Here is a 19,095-nt window from a genome sequence, read left to right as displayed (position 1 = left end):
AATATTGTCATAAATCCTGTTCTACGTATTTGTTGTCAATCAATCATAAAGTACCAAATCCGTGGACCATTAGAGCAACCAGGCAACTAGAATTCTCAGCCTAGATTGTTGAGCTGTGCTCCATAGTGATATTTTATGTTATGTATGAACACCAGCAATTCAATAGCCAAATGGCTTCTTCCAGGGATAAGATCTCTCTCCCTTAGTTTGTGTCACTTCCTTCCACAAGATCATAAAGAAAATATTGCCACTTGTAGCCAGACTCATCATCCCCAGTGATTTGAATCTTTTACATTCTGGGCAGTCTGGAAATAAGAACAAGCTTTTACATGGAAGTGGCAGTAAACTGATAATGCTGGTGGGAATAATTTATTGTTATTGACCATGTGATTAAACTTCCCAGCAACTACTAAAAAAAATAGCATTGGCATCTATAAAAAAACAAAAGGGAAAGGTTCCTGACTAACTATTTGAAATGAAAATTGATTTGGACTAGTGCACAAAGCAAGGTCCATAAAGACAAGAATGAGCGAGTTTGAGGTGGAGGAACTTGACTGGCTTGCACAGAATCCTGACCTCAACCTGATAGAACAACTTTGGTATGAATTAGAGCACAGACTGCGAGCCAGACCTCTTCCAACATCAGTGGCTGACCTCACAAATGCACTTCTGGAAGAATGGTCAAACATTCCCATGGACACACTCCTAAACCTTGCGGACAGCCGTCCCAGAAGAGTTGAAGCTTCTATAGCTGTAAAGGGTGGGCCAACTCAATATTGAACCCTACGGACTAAGACTGGGATGCCATTAACCTTCTTAGCGGTATTCCCGAGCATGGCTCGGGGTTAAATTTCAGAGCCAAAAGCACCAGGCCCGGGTGCTGTGTGATCTGTAGGACATGTTACTGTTCTCTGTCCGCCGCTTGGCTCAGGTTAATGCACTATCAGTCCTCATTTGTTTTTATGTCCGAGTAGAGGATAATTCCATCTTTGCTGGAATAACCGAGGGAGCCGTGCACCTCGTACAGATTAAGAGGGATTAGCGCCATCTTCATATGAATGTATTACAAGCGTAAAAGGTCCTTTTTATGGTAAGAGGCCATTACCTTCACACATTGGTGTTACCACTATATGGAAGGTGGATTGCACATTATAAGCGATTGAGGAAAAATTGGATACACCTAAGGCTCCTACCTTTTTTCCGCCGGGTAAGGAGGAAATTCACCTGGTGGTGGGATATCACAGTCACTGTTTATTTGTTTGGATTCTTTCACCCTTTCATCACAACCATCACTTTGAAAGAAGATTTATGAAATTGGACTTTTATAACTAATTTGTGTTTTAAGCCTTTGTTTATACACATGTGTTCACTATTTGATATTGTTTATTATTGGAAAATCACCATTAATAATTTTATTTATTAATAATCACATAGGAAAAGCGCACTCACTACAATATACATATATATATAATATATGTATACAGTTGGTTTGGGCTGCTCATTCACAAGAATTACATGCAAAATAATGGTACCGCTTTCAGCACCTAAAATCCAAAAGAATCATACCGGCAGGGAGGTTAAAGTTAATGTGCGTGTAAAGGCAGGTGTCCCAATACTTTTGGTAATTTAGTGTGTGTGTATATATATATAGATATATATATATATATATATATATATCTATATATATATATATTACCTTTTTTTTTCTTATTAAAGTGAGTACCAAGTTGCCTCAAGTAAATTACATTTTCTGAAGTGCGTTTATGCAAAACGTAATGGATTTTAAGAATTGTGTTCACTTCTACACTTCACATTTAGGAATGAATTAGATATGCGCTTTTCCTACAACTTGCGAATATTATCTTGTTTCCTAATGTTTTCTTGTAAGCTAAATTTAATCTGAAAAAAAAAAACCCCTCTTGCAGCAGTTACTGACTGACTTGCAAGTACATTGTTACTTGTACTATATTTTATGGATAAATACAGTGAATCTTCCAAATGAAAATAAGTAGTATCCACAACCACTAGTAATAGGTAGACTTCAAACCATTAATTATATACCACATAAATATGTCACATGTGAGCCAAGGTTACAGTATTGTGGAGCAAGCTAAGGCACTGCAAAAATCATGTTGCCTGTGAATTAGCAGTGGAAAAGCAAGTAATGCCAACATTTATTTAAATATTTGGCTGCACAGAATCCTCATGGCTATAAACTCACCCCACACCATTCTGTACTTAGACACTGCAAAGAATTCTTCCATATAGTGGCCCCAAAATAAAACCTCCCCTTCCTAAGCAGAATTGTAGTTTTTTTAAAATATATTTTTATTTTTATATTTGTCTCCACCCCCACCACCATTCCGACCTAGGTCGGTTCCAAATGTCCCTGGACCAGCAGAATTGGCACACAGAGCAGCTAGGGGTGGTCTGGAGGGCAGCCTCGTAGCATCATCAAAGCTGGCTGGGGTGGGTGAAGGTGAGCTATGTTTTAATGACACTGTAAGCAAGTGTTAGTTTCTTAAAAATCTTGATATATGTCACTGCAAGCTTTTTACTATATTATAATTTTTGAGATAAAGGAGGTATTGAAAGCTTTATTTTTTATGTGCCCATTCATATCTATTGGTTCTATGGAAATCACCAATATAAGGTAACAATCATCTGATACCTTTCACTGGCAGGGCCATTTTTGCGTACGTTTAAAAAATAATTTTAAACCTGAAGGTTACATTAAACCCCCAATCATTATATATTTTCCGAAAGCAGACACCCTAAAGCAGGGGTGTCAAACTCATTTTCATTGAGGGCCACATCAGCATTATGGTTGCCCTCAAAGGGCTGGTTATATCTGTAAGATTACATGTCCAGAGCACCCTAGACCCCCTTACACCCTTACATGAGATGTCATGAGCCCCCCACCATCAGAAGTCAAGAGTCACCCACCCTTCCTTGCATCACAATGCACTCCCTAACCTTGTGCTGCCAGGAAGAAGATGCGGGTAGAACTGGGAAGAAGAAAGTACAGGGTTTGGAAGAGGACCAGAGGAGGGTTGGAGTCAGCTTTCAGAGTCTGCTGAATGCTGAGACCAGGAGAGGCAGAGACAAGATGGTGTTGTGGCTGAATGGAGAGGTGCAGGATCTGTAGGAGGAGGTCTGCCCTCCTCTTTGTTACAGACTGCTGAGAAGCCACAAAATAATACTAATTTTTTTATAACATATATATAACATGAGGTTGCTCCAAGTGAACAGATACCCAATATGTCAAACCTTAAACTTGCATGCACCTGTGAAATGGTGACTAACTTCAGTGCTCTATATTTTCCATAGGTGACACCTTAAAAGCCCCTACAGGTCTGCATATCTGTCAGTGTTAATCTCGTCAGCTAAAACATTGTCTAAAAAATTTTCATCTGTGGCCTTTATACAGTGTCGAAATCGAAAAGTACACCACATTTTCTTCCACTGACGAAAACTATGATGAAAATTAATTCCAATTTTGTTAGTGAAAGAAAACGAAATGAAAATGTGAGGCAGAAGCATTTACTCTCGTGAACTTTTGATTTCCATGGAGCTCTGCCTGATTCAGCTTCCAGCAAGCAAGTGACTCGAGTCCATAGCATGCTTGGCTTAGCAGCAGTTAGCAGGCATTGCAGCCAGCATTACGGGCCTCCGAGTCCTCAGACGACTGTCCAGAGTAGCACCATGCATTACAGGCCTCCAGACGAGAGTCCCACTCCCGACGACGACCATTCATAGCAGAGAGCACTGTGAGTGTGTACATTACAATTACGAGCACTGTGTGTGTATTACAGGCCTCCTCTGACCACCAGCATCCACGGCACTGTGCATTACAGGCCATCCCTCAGACCTGAGACCTCCATACAGCACTGTGCAGCATTACAGGCCTCTGAGTCAAACCACCACCCCAGAACACTGTGCATTACAGGAGTCCCCTCAGACCACCATCCAGAGCACTGTGCAGCATTACAGGCCTCTCATAATACCATCCAGAGCCCTGTGCAGCATTATAAGCCTCTCATACCACCATTCAGAGCATTACAGGCCTCCTCAGACCACTGTCTAGAGCACTGTGCAGCATTACAGCCACCGTCTGTACAGAGCACTGTGTAGCATTACAGCCACCGCCCATCCAGAGCACTGTGCAGCATTACAGGCCTCCTCAGACCACTGCCCAGTGAACTGTGCAGCATTACAGGCCTCCACAGACCATCCAGAGCAGCTAAATATGTGTCTGTGAGTTTGTTCAAACCTTAATACCATAAATAATAATATAAAATTAGATATTTTTTTGCTCCAGGAGTATATATAATGGGGTTGGAAATTGTAGAGAAATGCTTGAATAATGCATCACGACGTAACTAAACCCATACAATTTTAGACGACTAAAATTTGTTTTAGTCTACTAAAATGTACTGGAGATTTAAGTTGATTAAATATGACTAAAACGGGACTAAAACTAAAACGGCATTTTAGTCAAAAGACTAAAACTAGTCATAATTTGCAGCCAAAATTAACACTGGTGTCTGTAACATGTGTAGCACAATCAATAGTTATATGTTTGCGCACCGCCAGCTCGTGCACTTACCTTCCTTCCTGGAACTTTTATTTTTTACAATTTTCTTTTTTTTTTTTTTTTTTTTTTACTTTTTTTTTCCATCACATCATGTGTTATGACTTTCTGGTGACATGTTCTCTGTATGTAGACACCAGAGGTCAAAAAGACTCCTGATGTCTCACCTGTCCTCCAATGAAGCTGATGGAATGTAGATCACATTCCAATAGCTTCTGCCCCAGCCATACAGACTTTGGAAAGTCGAAGTGGGACCCAGAAGTGTTGTTTTACATGTCTTTTTTGATTTTGATTTAGAAGGTGTGGAAAGCAAACAGATGCTCTGCTCTCTCCTCTCTACTCAGCAGCACCCGCTATGCCAGTCCAGGGGGTGCCGATGAGTGCATAGAGCCTGCGATACACGGAGAGTGTGGGCAGGGGTAGCCATTACAAGGGGGTATTTGGTCGCTGCACAGCCACCATTTTGCTTTAATATGAGAGCCAGTAGTCAACCTGTCGGATATACACAGTGTGTGTAAAACCCCCTGCTGTCATGGCCATACGACGTATGGACCTGGCAGCAAAAAGCTTAAGCCTAAAAATATTAATGACATAGTATAACAAATACAAATCTTGCAATGTATCCAAACCCAAGCCTTTTGTTGTGGTTTTGGATAGAGGAGAGAAAAACTTGGATTTACATATAAGATACATTTTTTAATTTTTCTACATATACAGGCACTTTTACAGACCCATTTGTGACAGCACATAAAATGACCTATAGAGTATGCATACTGGCCTTTTGATAACAACAATTCTTTCTTGCAGGATGTTGTAGTTGTGGGCGAAGAGAATTTTACCACACCTTGTTACATCCAGATGGATTCAGAAGCCTGTCATATCCTCACAGAAACATTAAGCACCTATGCACTGGTGGGACAATCTACAAGCAAATCTTCAGCAAAGAGACTCAAATTAGCTATATTTGGGCCAACATCCTGCACATCTCTGGAGTACAACATCCGGGTTTACTGCTTGGATGATACTCAGGATGCACTTAAGGTACGCACTGTTCATAGTATAAATGTTTAGTGTTTTTACAAAGAAAGGGGTTTCTTTTAAAACATTTTTACATTTTTATGATGTGTGTTAATCTAGTGTCAGTTATTGTAATAAGAATTGTTGCCATCATGATGTCATGGTCATAGACATCGTTCTGCTTTTTAAAATCACAGGGCCCTGTAAAGCCTTATTGCCCCACTCCCCAAAAATATCAAAACATTATTTTCACATTTAGAAGAAGAGGTTGGGGCACTTCCAGGAATAAAAACACTCCTTTATTTCAACTTCATAAAAGCAGCAACATGACACACACGATGTAAACTGGTCAGCAAACGCGATTGCAATGGGTAAGGACAGGAGTATGAAACGCGTTTGCTGACCAGTTTTCATCGTGTGTGTCATGTTGCTGCTTTTATGAAGTTGAAACAAAGAACTGTTTTTATTCCTCGAAGTGCCGCCAACCTCTTCTTCTTCTACATGTTCCTCTGACCGCAGACCAGGCTGGCACCCGGGTCTGTACAGCTGCTGGGGTCTTCGCAGGTTGCCTAGAATGGTGTCACTCCATATTGTTTTCACATTGTTTTTAATAAAAATACACTAAAAAATGTTTTGATGTACACAAACGCCACATAACTTACAAAATATTGGCTAAATCTAAAAGATAAAACTGTAGTGATTTAATAAAGCTCTGTGTGTGAATGAGGTCATGGGGCTCATTCACATGGGTGTTGTGGTTGCAGTGTGAATCGAATCAGTGCTTTTTTTAATGTGGCCGGAGCTATGTGCAGGCAGCCCATGTTTCCCTATGGAGACACAGCAGCTGTACAAACACAACCCCAGGTTCTAATTTGACAGACCTAAGGGTGTAGGTGTTTGGCCCCAAACACAGACAGTGTGCATTTGGGGCTATTCACCTGCACCTGCACACCTGTCAAATTAGGACAAGTGGCTGTGTTTATATTGATGCTGCATTACCCATAAAGTAACAGGTGGCTCCAGCTGCATGAACAAAGCCCTCATTCACATTTTACCAGAGAACCCATGTGAATGAGCCCTTAATTTTCCTAACAATATTTCTTTTACAATTTTTGAATAGTATATATTTTTTACATTTTTTTTTACAACATTATTGGTGAAATATCAGGGGTCTACATGAACCCCTGATATCTCACTTTTAAGGCAGAGAAAACAATTGAGGACATAGATCCCCAATCCTTTCTCTGCAGCCTCAGCTCAGCTGAGGGATTTCTCTGTTCACAAATTGAAGCATAGAAAACACAGTTTACTATGGGCATAGTTTACTATGCTTCAGTTATGCAAAAACAAAATAAGTGATCGATACTGATCACTCACTGTGTTCATTTAGGAAAATAAGGGGCTGGTAAAAAAGAAAATTTACTTCCCCTTTTCTATCCTGAAATGACTCCCATGTGTGCCCGCAACAGCTGGCAGGAGGGAGAGGAGAGGTAGCTGGCAGCACTGCAGGGAAGGGGAGGGGGAGCACATAGAGGGGCCTGGGCAGCAAAAGGAAGGGGATTGTAACAGAAAGGGTGATTGGTGTGGCTGGGGTTACAATTACTGAAACTGATCCTCTATGTGGCTCTCCCTGCAGCAGCTGAAACCCAGCTGGAGGGAGAGGAGGATAAGCCAGCTTTCAGCTGCTGCAGAGCCACACATTGGATCAGTTTCAGTAATTGCACCCCCGGCCACGCCAATTACCCTTTTTGTCCCCCTGCCGCCCGGTCCCCGTACAGGAGGACCGGCTGTACCCCCTTGTCAGCTGCCCTGTATAGGCTTACTTGTGAATTGTACATTGGATGAAGAGTTAATGCAGTATGTAAAAAAAAAACATATAGTGGTCCAGATGAACTAATAAGTGCACAAAATATTTGACGCATAATTGCACCAAAAAATTGTTCAAGTTGAAAGATTTGAAATAAATGATGTTAATAGTGTGGCAATTGTAAAAAAAAAAAAAATCCAAAAACCTTACAATCTGTGCAAAACTATCAATGGTACAAAAAGTGATTTTTTTTTTTCTGTATTTGATGCAATAGAGGTGTGCAATAGTGTGCCAAGGGATGAGGGCACAAGACAGTTATACATTCTACTGTGCACCAAATAAACTACACGTGCTCCGACATAATAGTTTGACGTGATGTGCCAATTCATATTCATCAACAACCACCAATCATAGTTTATCTGGCTCAATCTATTTATGGTAATACAGATTGCAAAGTATCTGATGTGGGTTTAGATAAGGATATAAAAAGTGTGTATTAAATGTGTACATTGAATTACTTTATTACCCATCCCGATAAGAAATACAAACCTAATATGGAGGTATTGTGTTGCACAAATGACTAGAAACAGAATGATAATGATCTTTTCCAAAGTAGGCTTTTATTACATTGTATGTTTCAAAATTGAGGATGTACGATTGTTTGCTGCATATAATCATATAAGTGTATTGTTTCAGATTGTGTACACGTTTATATATTATGTTTTACATGGGTTTATTGGTTTCTATCAAATTATAGATTGCTGTAACAATGTAAGTAAGAAGTAAATGGAACTGATCTAAGTTTTAGAGGGAAGTCATTTCTAGAATACCTTGAATGTACAAATGTAGAAATGAGCTGTTAACTTGGTACAGCCAAGTATTCAACTCTGTAAATAATGTGTTTTACCTGACTTGTACCATTGAGATTTTCAATTATCCTGAATTCAGCATAATGCCTACTTTTTAATGTTCAAATTTGACTGATCATAATATATGGCGCTTTTCCACTGCATGGAACCGAATGGTTCGGCTCGCTTTTGTGCTTTTCCACTGCTGGTACCGCATGGTATAGTGTAGGAACGGTTCGGTACGGTACGGCGGCGCTTTTCCACTGCATGGAACCGAACGGTACGGCTCTCAGAAACAGTACCTACTCGATTGTGGTTCCAACAGGTACCATAACCGGTACCATATCCCACAATCCTTTGCATGCAGTCACTACTAGCCACTGATTGGTCAGAGAATCCCACCCACCCCGTTGTTATCCCACCCACTTAACTTTAGTACTACTTTAGTGGAAAAGCAAACCATACTGTACCGTACCGAACCGTACCATGCGGTACCAGCAGTGGAAATGCAAACAGGGCCAAACAGGGTTGAGTAGAACCGAGCCGGTACTTGCAGTGGAAAATTGCCAATAGACACTAATGTGGTTTATTTACTAAAGGGAAATGGACTGTTAATTTTGCAAGAGAATGTTCCCTTAGCTTATTGAACAATAGAGAAACCATGGATGTCTGCTGTAAAGAAATCTGAAAAGATTTGGTGAATTGGGTGACATTGTCTATAGGAACCAACCTGTAGTAAGTATTTTCACTCCATTCTATTACATCTAATGATATTTTCTTTTACAATGAACAGGAAGTGTTACAGCAGGAAAGGAAAGTTGGAGGACAGTTACTGGATGAGCCTAAAACTCTTCACTTTAAAGGAAGCACCCATAACCTTCGCCTATCCGTTCATGACATCCCACACTCACTCTGGAAAAGTAAATTGCTAGCTAAATATCAGGTAAGCATACCTCAAATATGGCATTTAATGTAATTGTAAATCTTTCATGCCAACCTCAACATGGTGATATGATAAAAGCAAAGATAAACGTACCTTTTCCTCAACAGTCCCCATTCCTTACTGGCACCAGCATCTTCTTCTGAGTGCTGGTCTCTGGCCATCTTCATTGGCCAGTGCAGGATGATGTCACTCTTGCTCACGTACAGGAGTGAGTCACCCTGGCACTCAAGCCAAACCAGCAATCCAAGCTGAGATGGCCATGCACAACTCAATTTACATGCTGGAGAATGCTGTGAGCAGAGAGGTAGGTATATTTTATTGCAGAAGACATTGCATGTCTCTTTTGCAATAAAAAGTCTGCCTGCTAGCAGTTTTTGACAGCAGAACTTTAGCTCCACTTTAGGTACCCCATTGTTCTAATTTGACCCAATTACCAATAATTTCAATGGCTGCTTTAAAGCGTAACTAAACCCATCAATTTAACGGTTTACAAAAAACAGGTACATTCCCAGCATGCTTGGAATGCTGTCATATTTGCTTGAATTTTCAACCAAACTGTCAAACTATTAAGTGGCTGATCTCATAACTGGTCACAAGTGTAGCATAATGGCAGATGCATATCAAACAGAGGCTAAGATGGCAGCTTCCTTGGCTGAAAAGGATAGGAGGGTCTAGTTTTGCTTTAAAAAAACAGAAACATTTCCTCTGAGAGAATTTGGGTGAACTCAGTATAGCCAATTAGAATACACTTTGTATATAATTTCAGTGGACTAGGACTAATACTTCATAATACTATCAGAAACTGATTTTGGAATAATTCATGTGCAGATTTCACAAATATTCCTCAAATGTATGATAAAAATGAGAGACTTCACGATTCTGTGCACACAAATGATGACTATTAATCTATAAAGTTTGAGATAACAGTTAAAATTATTTTCCAGCCTGCTGGAAAATATTCTGCATATATTCATTTTAAGAAAGATTATGGATATATATTGTCTTTTGGCAAACAGGGCAATTACATACTAAAAAATACAGTATCTTATTCTACTTAGGGCTAATTTCACACTGCTCTGTATGAAAAAATGTATCAAAAATGCATATGCATTTTTTTTCCACATTGCGTTAAATTGAACGCAACACATTTTGCATTTTTGATGCAGTTTTATTTCATTTCAATGGAAGGATTGTTTTAACCACAACTGAAGCGCAAAGGACCAGTGTAAAGAGCTACATGGGATTTAAAAGGATGGAGCTTTCTTTCACTTTTTTTTTTTTTAACTGAACAGAAACAGATCAGTATGAAAGCAGCCTAAAGCACAAAATATTGGAAAGGATCAATTGCTCTAAAATTGTGTAAGTCTAATGACATGCATTTCTATTTTTCATTGAATTGCAGCCATTTTGATGCAAATGCTATTCATTGGATACTGGAAGAAGTTTTTTTTTTTTTTTTTAATCTTCCCAAGAATCATTTTAATCTATGGCCAGCCTAAGATCCAGTAAGAACAGGCCAAGTTATTGGTGCCTTTGGTATTTATTCTTTCAATCAAATATTTATTTGCAGTACTGGATGGCAAATTTGCAGTGAATGTTTTATTGTTTGGTTGCACCATTGACAGATATTGGAAGTATTGTGTAATATTTTCTTCTAATCATATGGTGTGAGGTACCGGTAACTAGAACATTTCTGGTTGGATTCTTGTTTTAAACAGCGGTTTTACTCCTTGTTTAATCAGCAAAAAGAAAATAAATGATGGTGTATACGGGATAGAAACCCATAGCAAGCTATTATAGAAACAATCTTTTAGTTGCTCTGTCTCTGGTAAACTTAATTCAAGTGCTTATTGGCTATTGCCCTTTACTTTTACAGAATAAACCTGCTTCTATGGGTGTCTCAGTTAATAAATCACAGAAATGCTGATTCTCCTTGAAATTCATATCTCAATTACATGTAATCCTCACCATCAGCTACTTTTCCATACTTCCCACAGTCATGTTTCCTGATTCCGCTGGCCTGACCAGGGCTGTTACCCTTGGCAAGACTTCAGCATCATTGTGCAAGCTGCTCAGTATGGATCGGATAGAATGCTAGTTCAGCACCTTTTTGCCATTGCCTGCAGGCTGAACAACCTCTCTTCAGTGCTTTCAGCTTCCATTAACCAGGTTTCACTCCATAGCCCATCTCTCCCAGGGGAGCTGAACACTGCGCTCATAATGTGCTGAACTAATACAGGCTGAAGGAAGCAGTAGAAGATTGTCTCTACTGCAGAAGAGCAGACTTCTTGTGAATAACAAGAGCTGGCTCTTGTTGTACAAGCTGTATTTTTATTGGCATTGTGTCTTCCACTTAGTGGCTTGTGTAATACAGGCATCCAGATTCCCGGTGACAAGAAGGGAGGAGGAATTTCCCGGAGACAATATTTCTTCTCTCAATTCTCTCCTTTGCAAACTGACATCCATATTGTTAAACAGTACCTCCACCAGTCTATCAAATGTTGTATTGTAAGGTAGGCCAGTGAAGTACCACACTTTCTATATAATACAAATTATTGTATCTAAGCTGTTCCACTGAGCCCGTACAGGGATTAGAAATATTCACTGTGCCCAAAGGAGATAACATTTTGATTGTTGCCATGGAGGTCTGCCTCTGGCTGTGTGCAGTTAGCAACTGAATGCTTATTTAGACATGGCATGCTACAGAGTTTAGCTTCTGCATGGTAGCAAGCAAAACACTAGCATTTTATGCCCGGCACATTAAATACGTCAAGAGCTGGTACAAGTACCACCGAGTAAGAGAAGTAACTTGCCAGGAGCAATACAAAGATAAAGACAAAAAGATATTTATTGAAAAGTGAGCTGGTATATTCAGAAAGGTGCATGCAAATGTTGCTGGTTTAACTAATGATTTCTGTCACTGTGCACTGTTTCAGGAAATCCCATTCTATCAGGTTTGGAGTGGATGCCAAAGGAATCTTCACTGCACCTTCACTCTGGAACGCTTCAATCTCAGCACTGTTGACTTATCCTTCAAGCTATGTGTCAGGCAGGTAGAAGGGGAAGGACAGATCTTCCAACTAAACTGTACAGCATCAGAGGTATGTATGTAATCCGTCTATAGAGGAACTCAAATGTCACCTAATTAAAAGTGATAATCCACAGTTATAAACACTACAACAGGCTAATTCTAAAATGTAATATCTGCTAAGTCAGAATTAAGGGGACTAATGCCAATTTAATTGCAGGAAATACCTATTTGTTCCCTCATTTTTTTCTTACAGCTTGTTATAAACGATTGTGTGTATTGTACATGCTGACTGCTGTTCTCTTTTCTACGATGCTCGGTGTGCTGCAGGCTCATTGTGGCTTGATTTCATAGAATGTCTTGTAGTCATATGGACATAAAATGTTAAAAAATGATCTAATGTACTTCCTGCTGTAAAATACTTAGTAGAGGTTATAGGGGTGTTCTGTAATCAGATAAAAGCAAAATGCTGCTGGCTTAGTGCCTTTACACAGTTCATTCACCACCAAGATGGATTCTAATTTTCTTTTCATTTTCTCATTTTTCTCTTTTTCACAATATAAGAGGGAATAAATTCCCTTGTATATAGCACATGCAACTTTTTTAAAAATAAGAATGTCATTTATATCTAGTGTGTCTAATATTCACAAATCCACACTGTGATTTGGTAATGGAGCCATTTGTGCCCTTTGTGTGGAGGCCATTAATGAGAGGACATTGATCCTTTACATATTTGCAGTTAGAGAGCACAATGTCTGGATTCTCTAAGAATCCCATTTTGTATTACCTGTGCCCTCTGCAACTAAATAAGTACTCATGAGAATGGCTATTTAAAAGGCCATCAAATCGCCATGAACATCTGGGTGCTTCTAGAGTTCCCTCCTACCCTCTTCTTTTAAGCTTTGTTTATGCCTTCAGTCAGCAGTCCCATTGCCTGTTTTTGAAATCTCAGTGGAAAGCATCATGGTAGAAATATGTAATTCTGAGATGGAAGACATTGTGCTATGCAACAAAATCACTGTTCAGTGCAGGCTGGGAGTGGGTTGCTTCCTAAAAGGGAATTTACATGGGCCATATAAGTAGGATCCTCAATAGATCCTGCTTAATTCCTGAACTCTGGGAGAGAGTACCCACTCCTTGGGCTAACTAGTAAAAGGTCCAGTAGGCTTCTTTGCAGTTATTTTATATACCAGAATGATTGTAAATACCCCATTGGAAGAGAAAATACCTCCCTCTGCTGTGCTTAATCAATGATAGGGACTTTTGTGTTTGGTATTTACTCATTACTATTTATCAACCAACAATTACCTATATACACAATACATATATACGGTATCTCAAAAAAAGTTAGTACATTCCCTCACATTTTTGTAAATATTTTATTATATCTTTTTATGTGACAACACTGAGGGAATGACAATGTAAAGTAGTGAGTGTACAGCTTGTATAACAGTGTAAATTTTGTGTCCCCTCAAAATACCTCAACACACAGCCATTAATGTCTAAACCGCTGGCAACAAAAGTGAGTACATCCCTATATGAAAATGTCCACATTGAGACCAATTAGTTATTTTCCCTCCTCAGTGTCATGTGACTTGTTAGTGTTCGGTCTCAGGTGTGAATGGGGAGCAGGTGTGTTAAATTTGGTATTATCGCTCTCACTCTCTCATACTGGTCACTGGAAGTTCAACATGGCACCTCATGGCAAAGAACTCTCTGAGGATCTGAAAAAAAGAATTGTTGCTCTACATAAAGATGGCCTGGGCTATAAGAAGATTGCCAAGACCCTGAAACTGAGCTGCAGCACAGTGGCCAAGACCATTCAGCGGTTTAACAGGACAGGTTCCACTCGGAACAGGCCTCACCATGGTCGACCAAAGAAGTTTAGTGCACATGCTCAGCGTCATATCCAGAGGTTGTCTTTGAGAAATAGATGTATGAGCGCTGCCAGCATTGCTGTAGAGTTTGATGGGGTGGGGGTCTGCCTGTCAGTGCTCAGACCATACGCCGCACACTGCATCAAATTGGTCTGCATGGCTGTCATCCCAGAAGGAAGCCTCTTCTAAAGATGATGCACAAAAAGCCTGCAAACAGTTTGCTGAAGACAAGCAGACTAAGGACATGGATTACTGGAACCATGTCCTGTGGTCTGATGAGACCAAGATAAACTTATTTGGTTCAGAGGGTGTCAAGCGTGTGTGGTGGCAACCAGGTGAGGAGTACAAAGACAAGTGTGTCTTGCCTACAGTCAAACATAGTCATGGGGGTGTCATGGTCTGGGGCTGCATGAGTGCTGCCGGCACTGGGGAGCTACAGTTCATTATGGTATGGGAACCATGAATGCCAACATGTACTATGACATTCTGAAGACGAGCATGATCCCCTCCTTTCAGAGACTGGGCCGCGGGGCAGTATTCCAACATGATAACGACCCCAAACACACCTCCAAGATGACCACTGCCTTGCAATGGTGCTGGACTGGCCAAGCATGTCTTCAGACCTAAACCCTTTTGAGCACATCTGTGGGGCATCCTCAAATGGAAGGTGGAGGAGTGCAAGGTCTCTAACATCCATCAGCTCCATGATGTTGTCAACTCCATGCCCAAGAGGGTTAAGTCAGTGCTGGGAAAAATGGTGGCCACATAAAATATTGACACTTTGGACCCAATTTGGACATTTTCACGTAGGGGTGTACTCACTTTTCTTGCGAGCGGTTTAGATGTTATTGGCTGTGTGTTGAGTTATTCTGAGGGGACAGCAAATTTACACTGTTATACAAGCTGTACACTCACTACTTTACATTGTAGCAACGTGTCATTTCTTTAGTGTTGTCACATGAAAAGATATAATAAAATATTTACAAAAAATGTGAAGGCTGCACTCATTTTGTGAGATACCGTATGTACACATTTGACATCAAGTAATAATTTCATAACTCACCAAATCAATCATTATATTTTACAATCTATTTTATATTTTTCATGTTTGTTATGTATTATATCGTAACTATGGAATAATTTTCCCTGTAAACTACAATATCTAATTTTACAGGCACAAATGAGTCCATGAACTATGCAAATTAAGCTGTTATCCTTTTTTAACATTTATTGGCCCATGGTAAAGTTCTTGTAATTAGTTATAAAAAGCAGGCCAATGTTTTGAATACTGAATAAAATGCTGTATGAATTGCTTTGAATTAACACAAGTCTAGTTTACATACATTAGTTCAATTAACCCCTGCAGCTAGGCTTGATCTAATTGATACAGGTCTGTGTTCCAGACATAGACTAAACATCCAGGGACACAAACAGATGTACAATTTAATGGTAAGCTAGTTATGAATATTTTATTTCAGCTCATGAGGCTAGAAATGATGCCGGCAGAGAGAGATTTGGAATTTACTTGTAGAAGTCTGATAAAGTTAAAACAAGCTGTGTGCACCAATCCATACTATACATTATCCCCAGGATATAAGAATTGTTTGTTCTTTTTGCAGGAACCAAGCTGTATTATTGATTATCCTCTCATGGATACAGGAAGTACCATTACCACCATTATAGGACCAAGTGCTTTCAGTATCCCTCTAACTATTCGGCACAAGCTCTGCAGCAGCCTAGATGCTCCCCAGACCCGAGGCCATGACTGGAGGATGTTGGCTCACAAACTCAGCTTAGACAGGTTGGCATAGCAATGCAACTAAACATATCAATGATAATGGAACACATTGCTCTATCAAGGTCTTTCTACTGCACTCACTGTAACATATTTAGAAAAAAACTTCAACCATAACTTTAAAGGGGAAGTATAGTAGATTACTACATTTTTAGCTATGCTTTAAGCAGCTTAATGTAAAAATTTCCTGTGAGTACCAGTGATTTACAATGCTATTGTGTGTAATTTTTAAATATTTCCATATGCAGGGGGGGGGGCAGCCTCATTAGCCCATTATACAATCCTGCTTTGTAGTCTTGTGAAATATCTATGCTTCAGCTGTCTTGGCTTTCAATGGAAGTCTATGTTTCGGTCAGATCTGATCTGATTGCAAACAATACTCTCTCCTTTGGATCGGTTCATAAAGCTTGTCCCCCAGGTCCTTAAAACACAGTTGGCCTTTAAACAGTGATTGCTGTGTGGTTCTTCAGGTTCAATTCACTAAGCTATAACGCATGTACTATTTGCCATAATGATTATTTCAGCCCTTTAATTATAATTATTAGCTGTCCCCGGCCGTCATTAATGGAAATAGGTAACCATCATTATAGCTGAGTGAATTGAGAGGGTTATGATATGCCCATTGATGAGAGTAGACAACGAGGCACTTGAAATGGAATTTTAAATATTGCTCCATCGCATTAAGTACCTGGTTATAATAAACAGAGGCCATCAATAGTGAAATATCTTCTTTTTTTTAAAAAGCTAAGTGGCCGTGTTTAGAAAATCTATCAAAGATAAAGGGGAAAAAAGTAAAACCAATACATTGAAGAAAATTACTGCTTAAACTATATTTGCTACAGGGTGTTTGCTAGTGGAGGTATACTTTAAATATGATGCCTGTTGTAACTGCAAGCTTAGCTATGCATTCTTAGGGATGATTGAATAGCTGATAGATGAGTGAATATAGAGTTTAATGATGTGCCCATTGATGAGAGTAGAAAATGAGCCATTTGAAATGGAACTAAAATAATGCTCCATCAGATTAGGTATCTGGTTATGATAAACAGAGACCATCAACAGTGAAATTTAATTTTTACAAGCTAAGTGGACATGTTTGGAAAACCTATCAAAGATAAAAAGGGAAAGAAGTGAAACCAATACATTGATGAACATTATTGCTTAAACTACATTTGCTACTGAGTGTTTGCTAGTGGCGGTATACTTTAAACAGGATGCCTGTTGTTGAAACTGCAAGTTTAGCTATGCGTCCTTAGGGATAATTCTGCAATTACACTTATCTAATGATGGCTTTCTAATTGCTGCAGGTATCTCAATTATTTTGCTACCAAACCCAGTCCGACAGGAGTGATCTTAGATCTGTGGGAAGCGCAAAACTACCCAGATGGGAACCTGAGCACGCTGGCTGCAGTCTTAGAAGAGATGGGCAGACATGAGACTGTGGTATCTCTGACAACAGAATATTGATCCTACTTAGAAAAATATCAAGACAGAGGAGCTAATAAAGACAAAGTTACCAAGGGGAAAAAAAGGAACATACTGAAAAGAAATACTGACCAATGAGTTTTACTACTTATATTAAAACAAAGACTTTGTTATAAACCTTCTTGTATATTAACACAGAAATGAAAAGGAAAAAAACATGCAAAGCTGTATTTCAAATATTATAAACCAACCTAATGCTCATTCAGTGTGTGGCTTGGTATAGGATTTTACAGTTTCCTAGGAAACGAAAATGTATTGCTATCCAGATACATGGATAAACGTTACTATACAATCCCAGCTCCAATGGACACTGTTTACATCCACAAATGGACGGGGGTTATTGATGCTGTCCCATGACTATTTATATATTTTGTGCAAGCCATCTAAGTGAAATTTTTTGTGCCAGTCCAGGGTATTTTTTTAGGAAAGCTACAGTATTTTATTTTCAGTGGAATTAAGATTGATTGCACTGATTACACCATCAAGTGTCACACGTTCCCTGACTCTCCCTGTCCCATTGCAGGGTGCACTATGTAATAGCTGAGAAGATACCAACTCAATTATTGTCAACACCATATTTTTTTCATCAAATAACAATTCCAATCTTAAAAAAAGTGATAGTAATAGAGAAAAAGATACAACTTGGTACTGAAAGATGCCTTTTTTTTTGCTTTTTCTTTTTCATTTGATTACTTTTTTACATTGTCTTGGTAGACATTCAGAAGCCATTTTGGAAACATTGTCTACCATTGTCTGACTATTATGTGATATTTTTATCTTACACTTCATAAAATATAAATTCACAATGTGGTACTATGTTTTATTTACCTGCTATGCTTGTTTGCTCCATTATTACATGCATTTTTCAACATTCGGTATTAAAAAGTCATTTTAAAAACAGGGAATTTAAAAAAAATGTGTTTGTGTCTAAGATGGCCATGTGTGGTGCAAAAAAATGATCTTCTGTTTTAGCAGGCAGTATGCTTAAAAATAGTTAGCCTAAAAGCCTGTTTAAAGCTTGTCTAAAGCTAGAGCCAGCAAATTCATTAAAGTTGACCTTTTCTGACCTGTTGAACTAAAACTTTGATAACAGCCTTTCTGAAATGGGTAGATAAAGTATATTACAGAATCTGGACATGCTAATCAGTAGCTCCAGCACTTGGTTGGGTGATTGGTGAATAAGCAGAGGATCAGCAATCACATGGGTTGATCCTCCTCTTCAGTAGAGGTTATGTGACCAAAGGCTTGAGAACCTGGAGGTATGCTAGAGCAGCATTTTCTCTATTAAGATTTATTTATTCACCCCTGCAGGACTATAACATACCTTTAAATTGATATATACAGTAGGTGTGGTTTAAGATCAGCATTCAAGACTCATGGCTTGTTAAATGATTTCTAAATGCTTGCTGAAGCTTATACTGTTTAAAGAAGCTAAGACTAAACAACCCCTGTGTTTTTCAGGCCCGATATAGACAGATTTTAGGGAGAGAACACAAACTTTAAAACAAAGGCACACCTTTTGTGCTATTGTGACTGAACTTGCTACGTCTACATATATGAATCAAATATTAAATAGCTGCCATAACAGTTATCAAGACCAACCTTCTGCTTTTAATATGACTTGAACTTGGCTGACCACGTTTGATTTCTTTTATAATTTCTACTTTTTTTTTCTCTTTTGTTCTGTTTTTTTTTTTTTCT

At 39.1% G+C, this 19,095-nt stretch overlaps 1 protein-coding gene across 2 annotated transcripts in view; it reads left to right on the top strand.

Annotated features, from left to right (window-relative positions):
• Positions 1-18,330, top strand: part of UNC5C (unc-5 netrin receptor C) — a 514,725-nt gene extending 496,395 nt beyond the window's left edge. For both annotated transcript variants that reach the window (XM_082243646.1, XM_082243645.1), the window contains 5 exons: positions 5,402-5,635; positions 9,060-9,209; positions 12,146-12,310; positions 15,734-15,915; positions 17,217-18,330. In XM_082243646.1, coding sequence (XP_082099772.1) covers positions 5,402-5,635; positions 9,060-9,209; positions 12,146-12,310; positions 15,734-15,915; positions 17,217-17,376 — 891 coding nt within the window. In that variant the 3' untranslated portion in view covers positions 17,377-18,330. The remainder of the gene's footprint in view (positions 1-5,401; positions 5,636-9,059; positions 9,210-12,145; positions 12,311-15,733; positions 15,916-17,216) is intronic.
• Positions 18,331-19,095: the final 765 nt, after the last annotated feature.

The sequence above is a fragment of the Pelophylax lessonae genome (genome assembly GCF_965119305.1).
Source record: "Pelophylax lessonae genome assembly, chromosome: 1".
Classification (NCBI taxonomy): Eukaryota; Metazoa; Chordata; class Amphibia; order Anura; family Ranidae; genus Pelophylax; species Pelophylax lessonae.
Note: the sequence above shows the minus strand (reverse complement) of the source record. Positions and strands in the feature narration are given on the sequence as shown.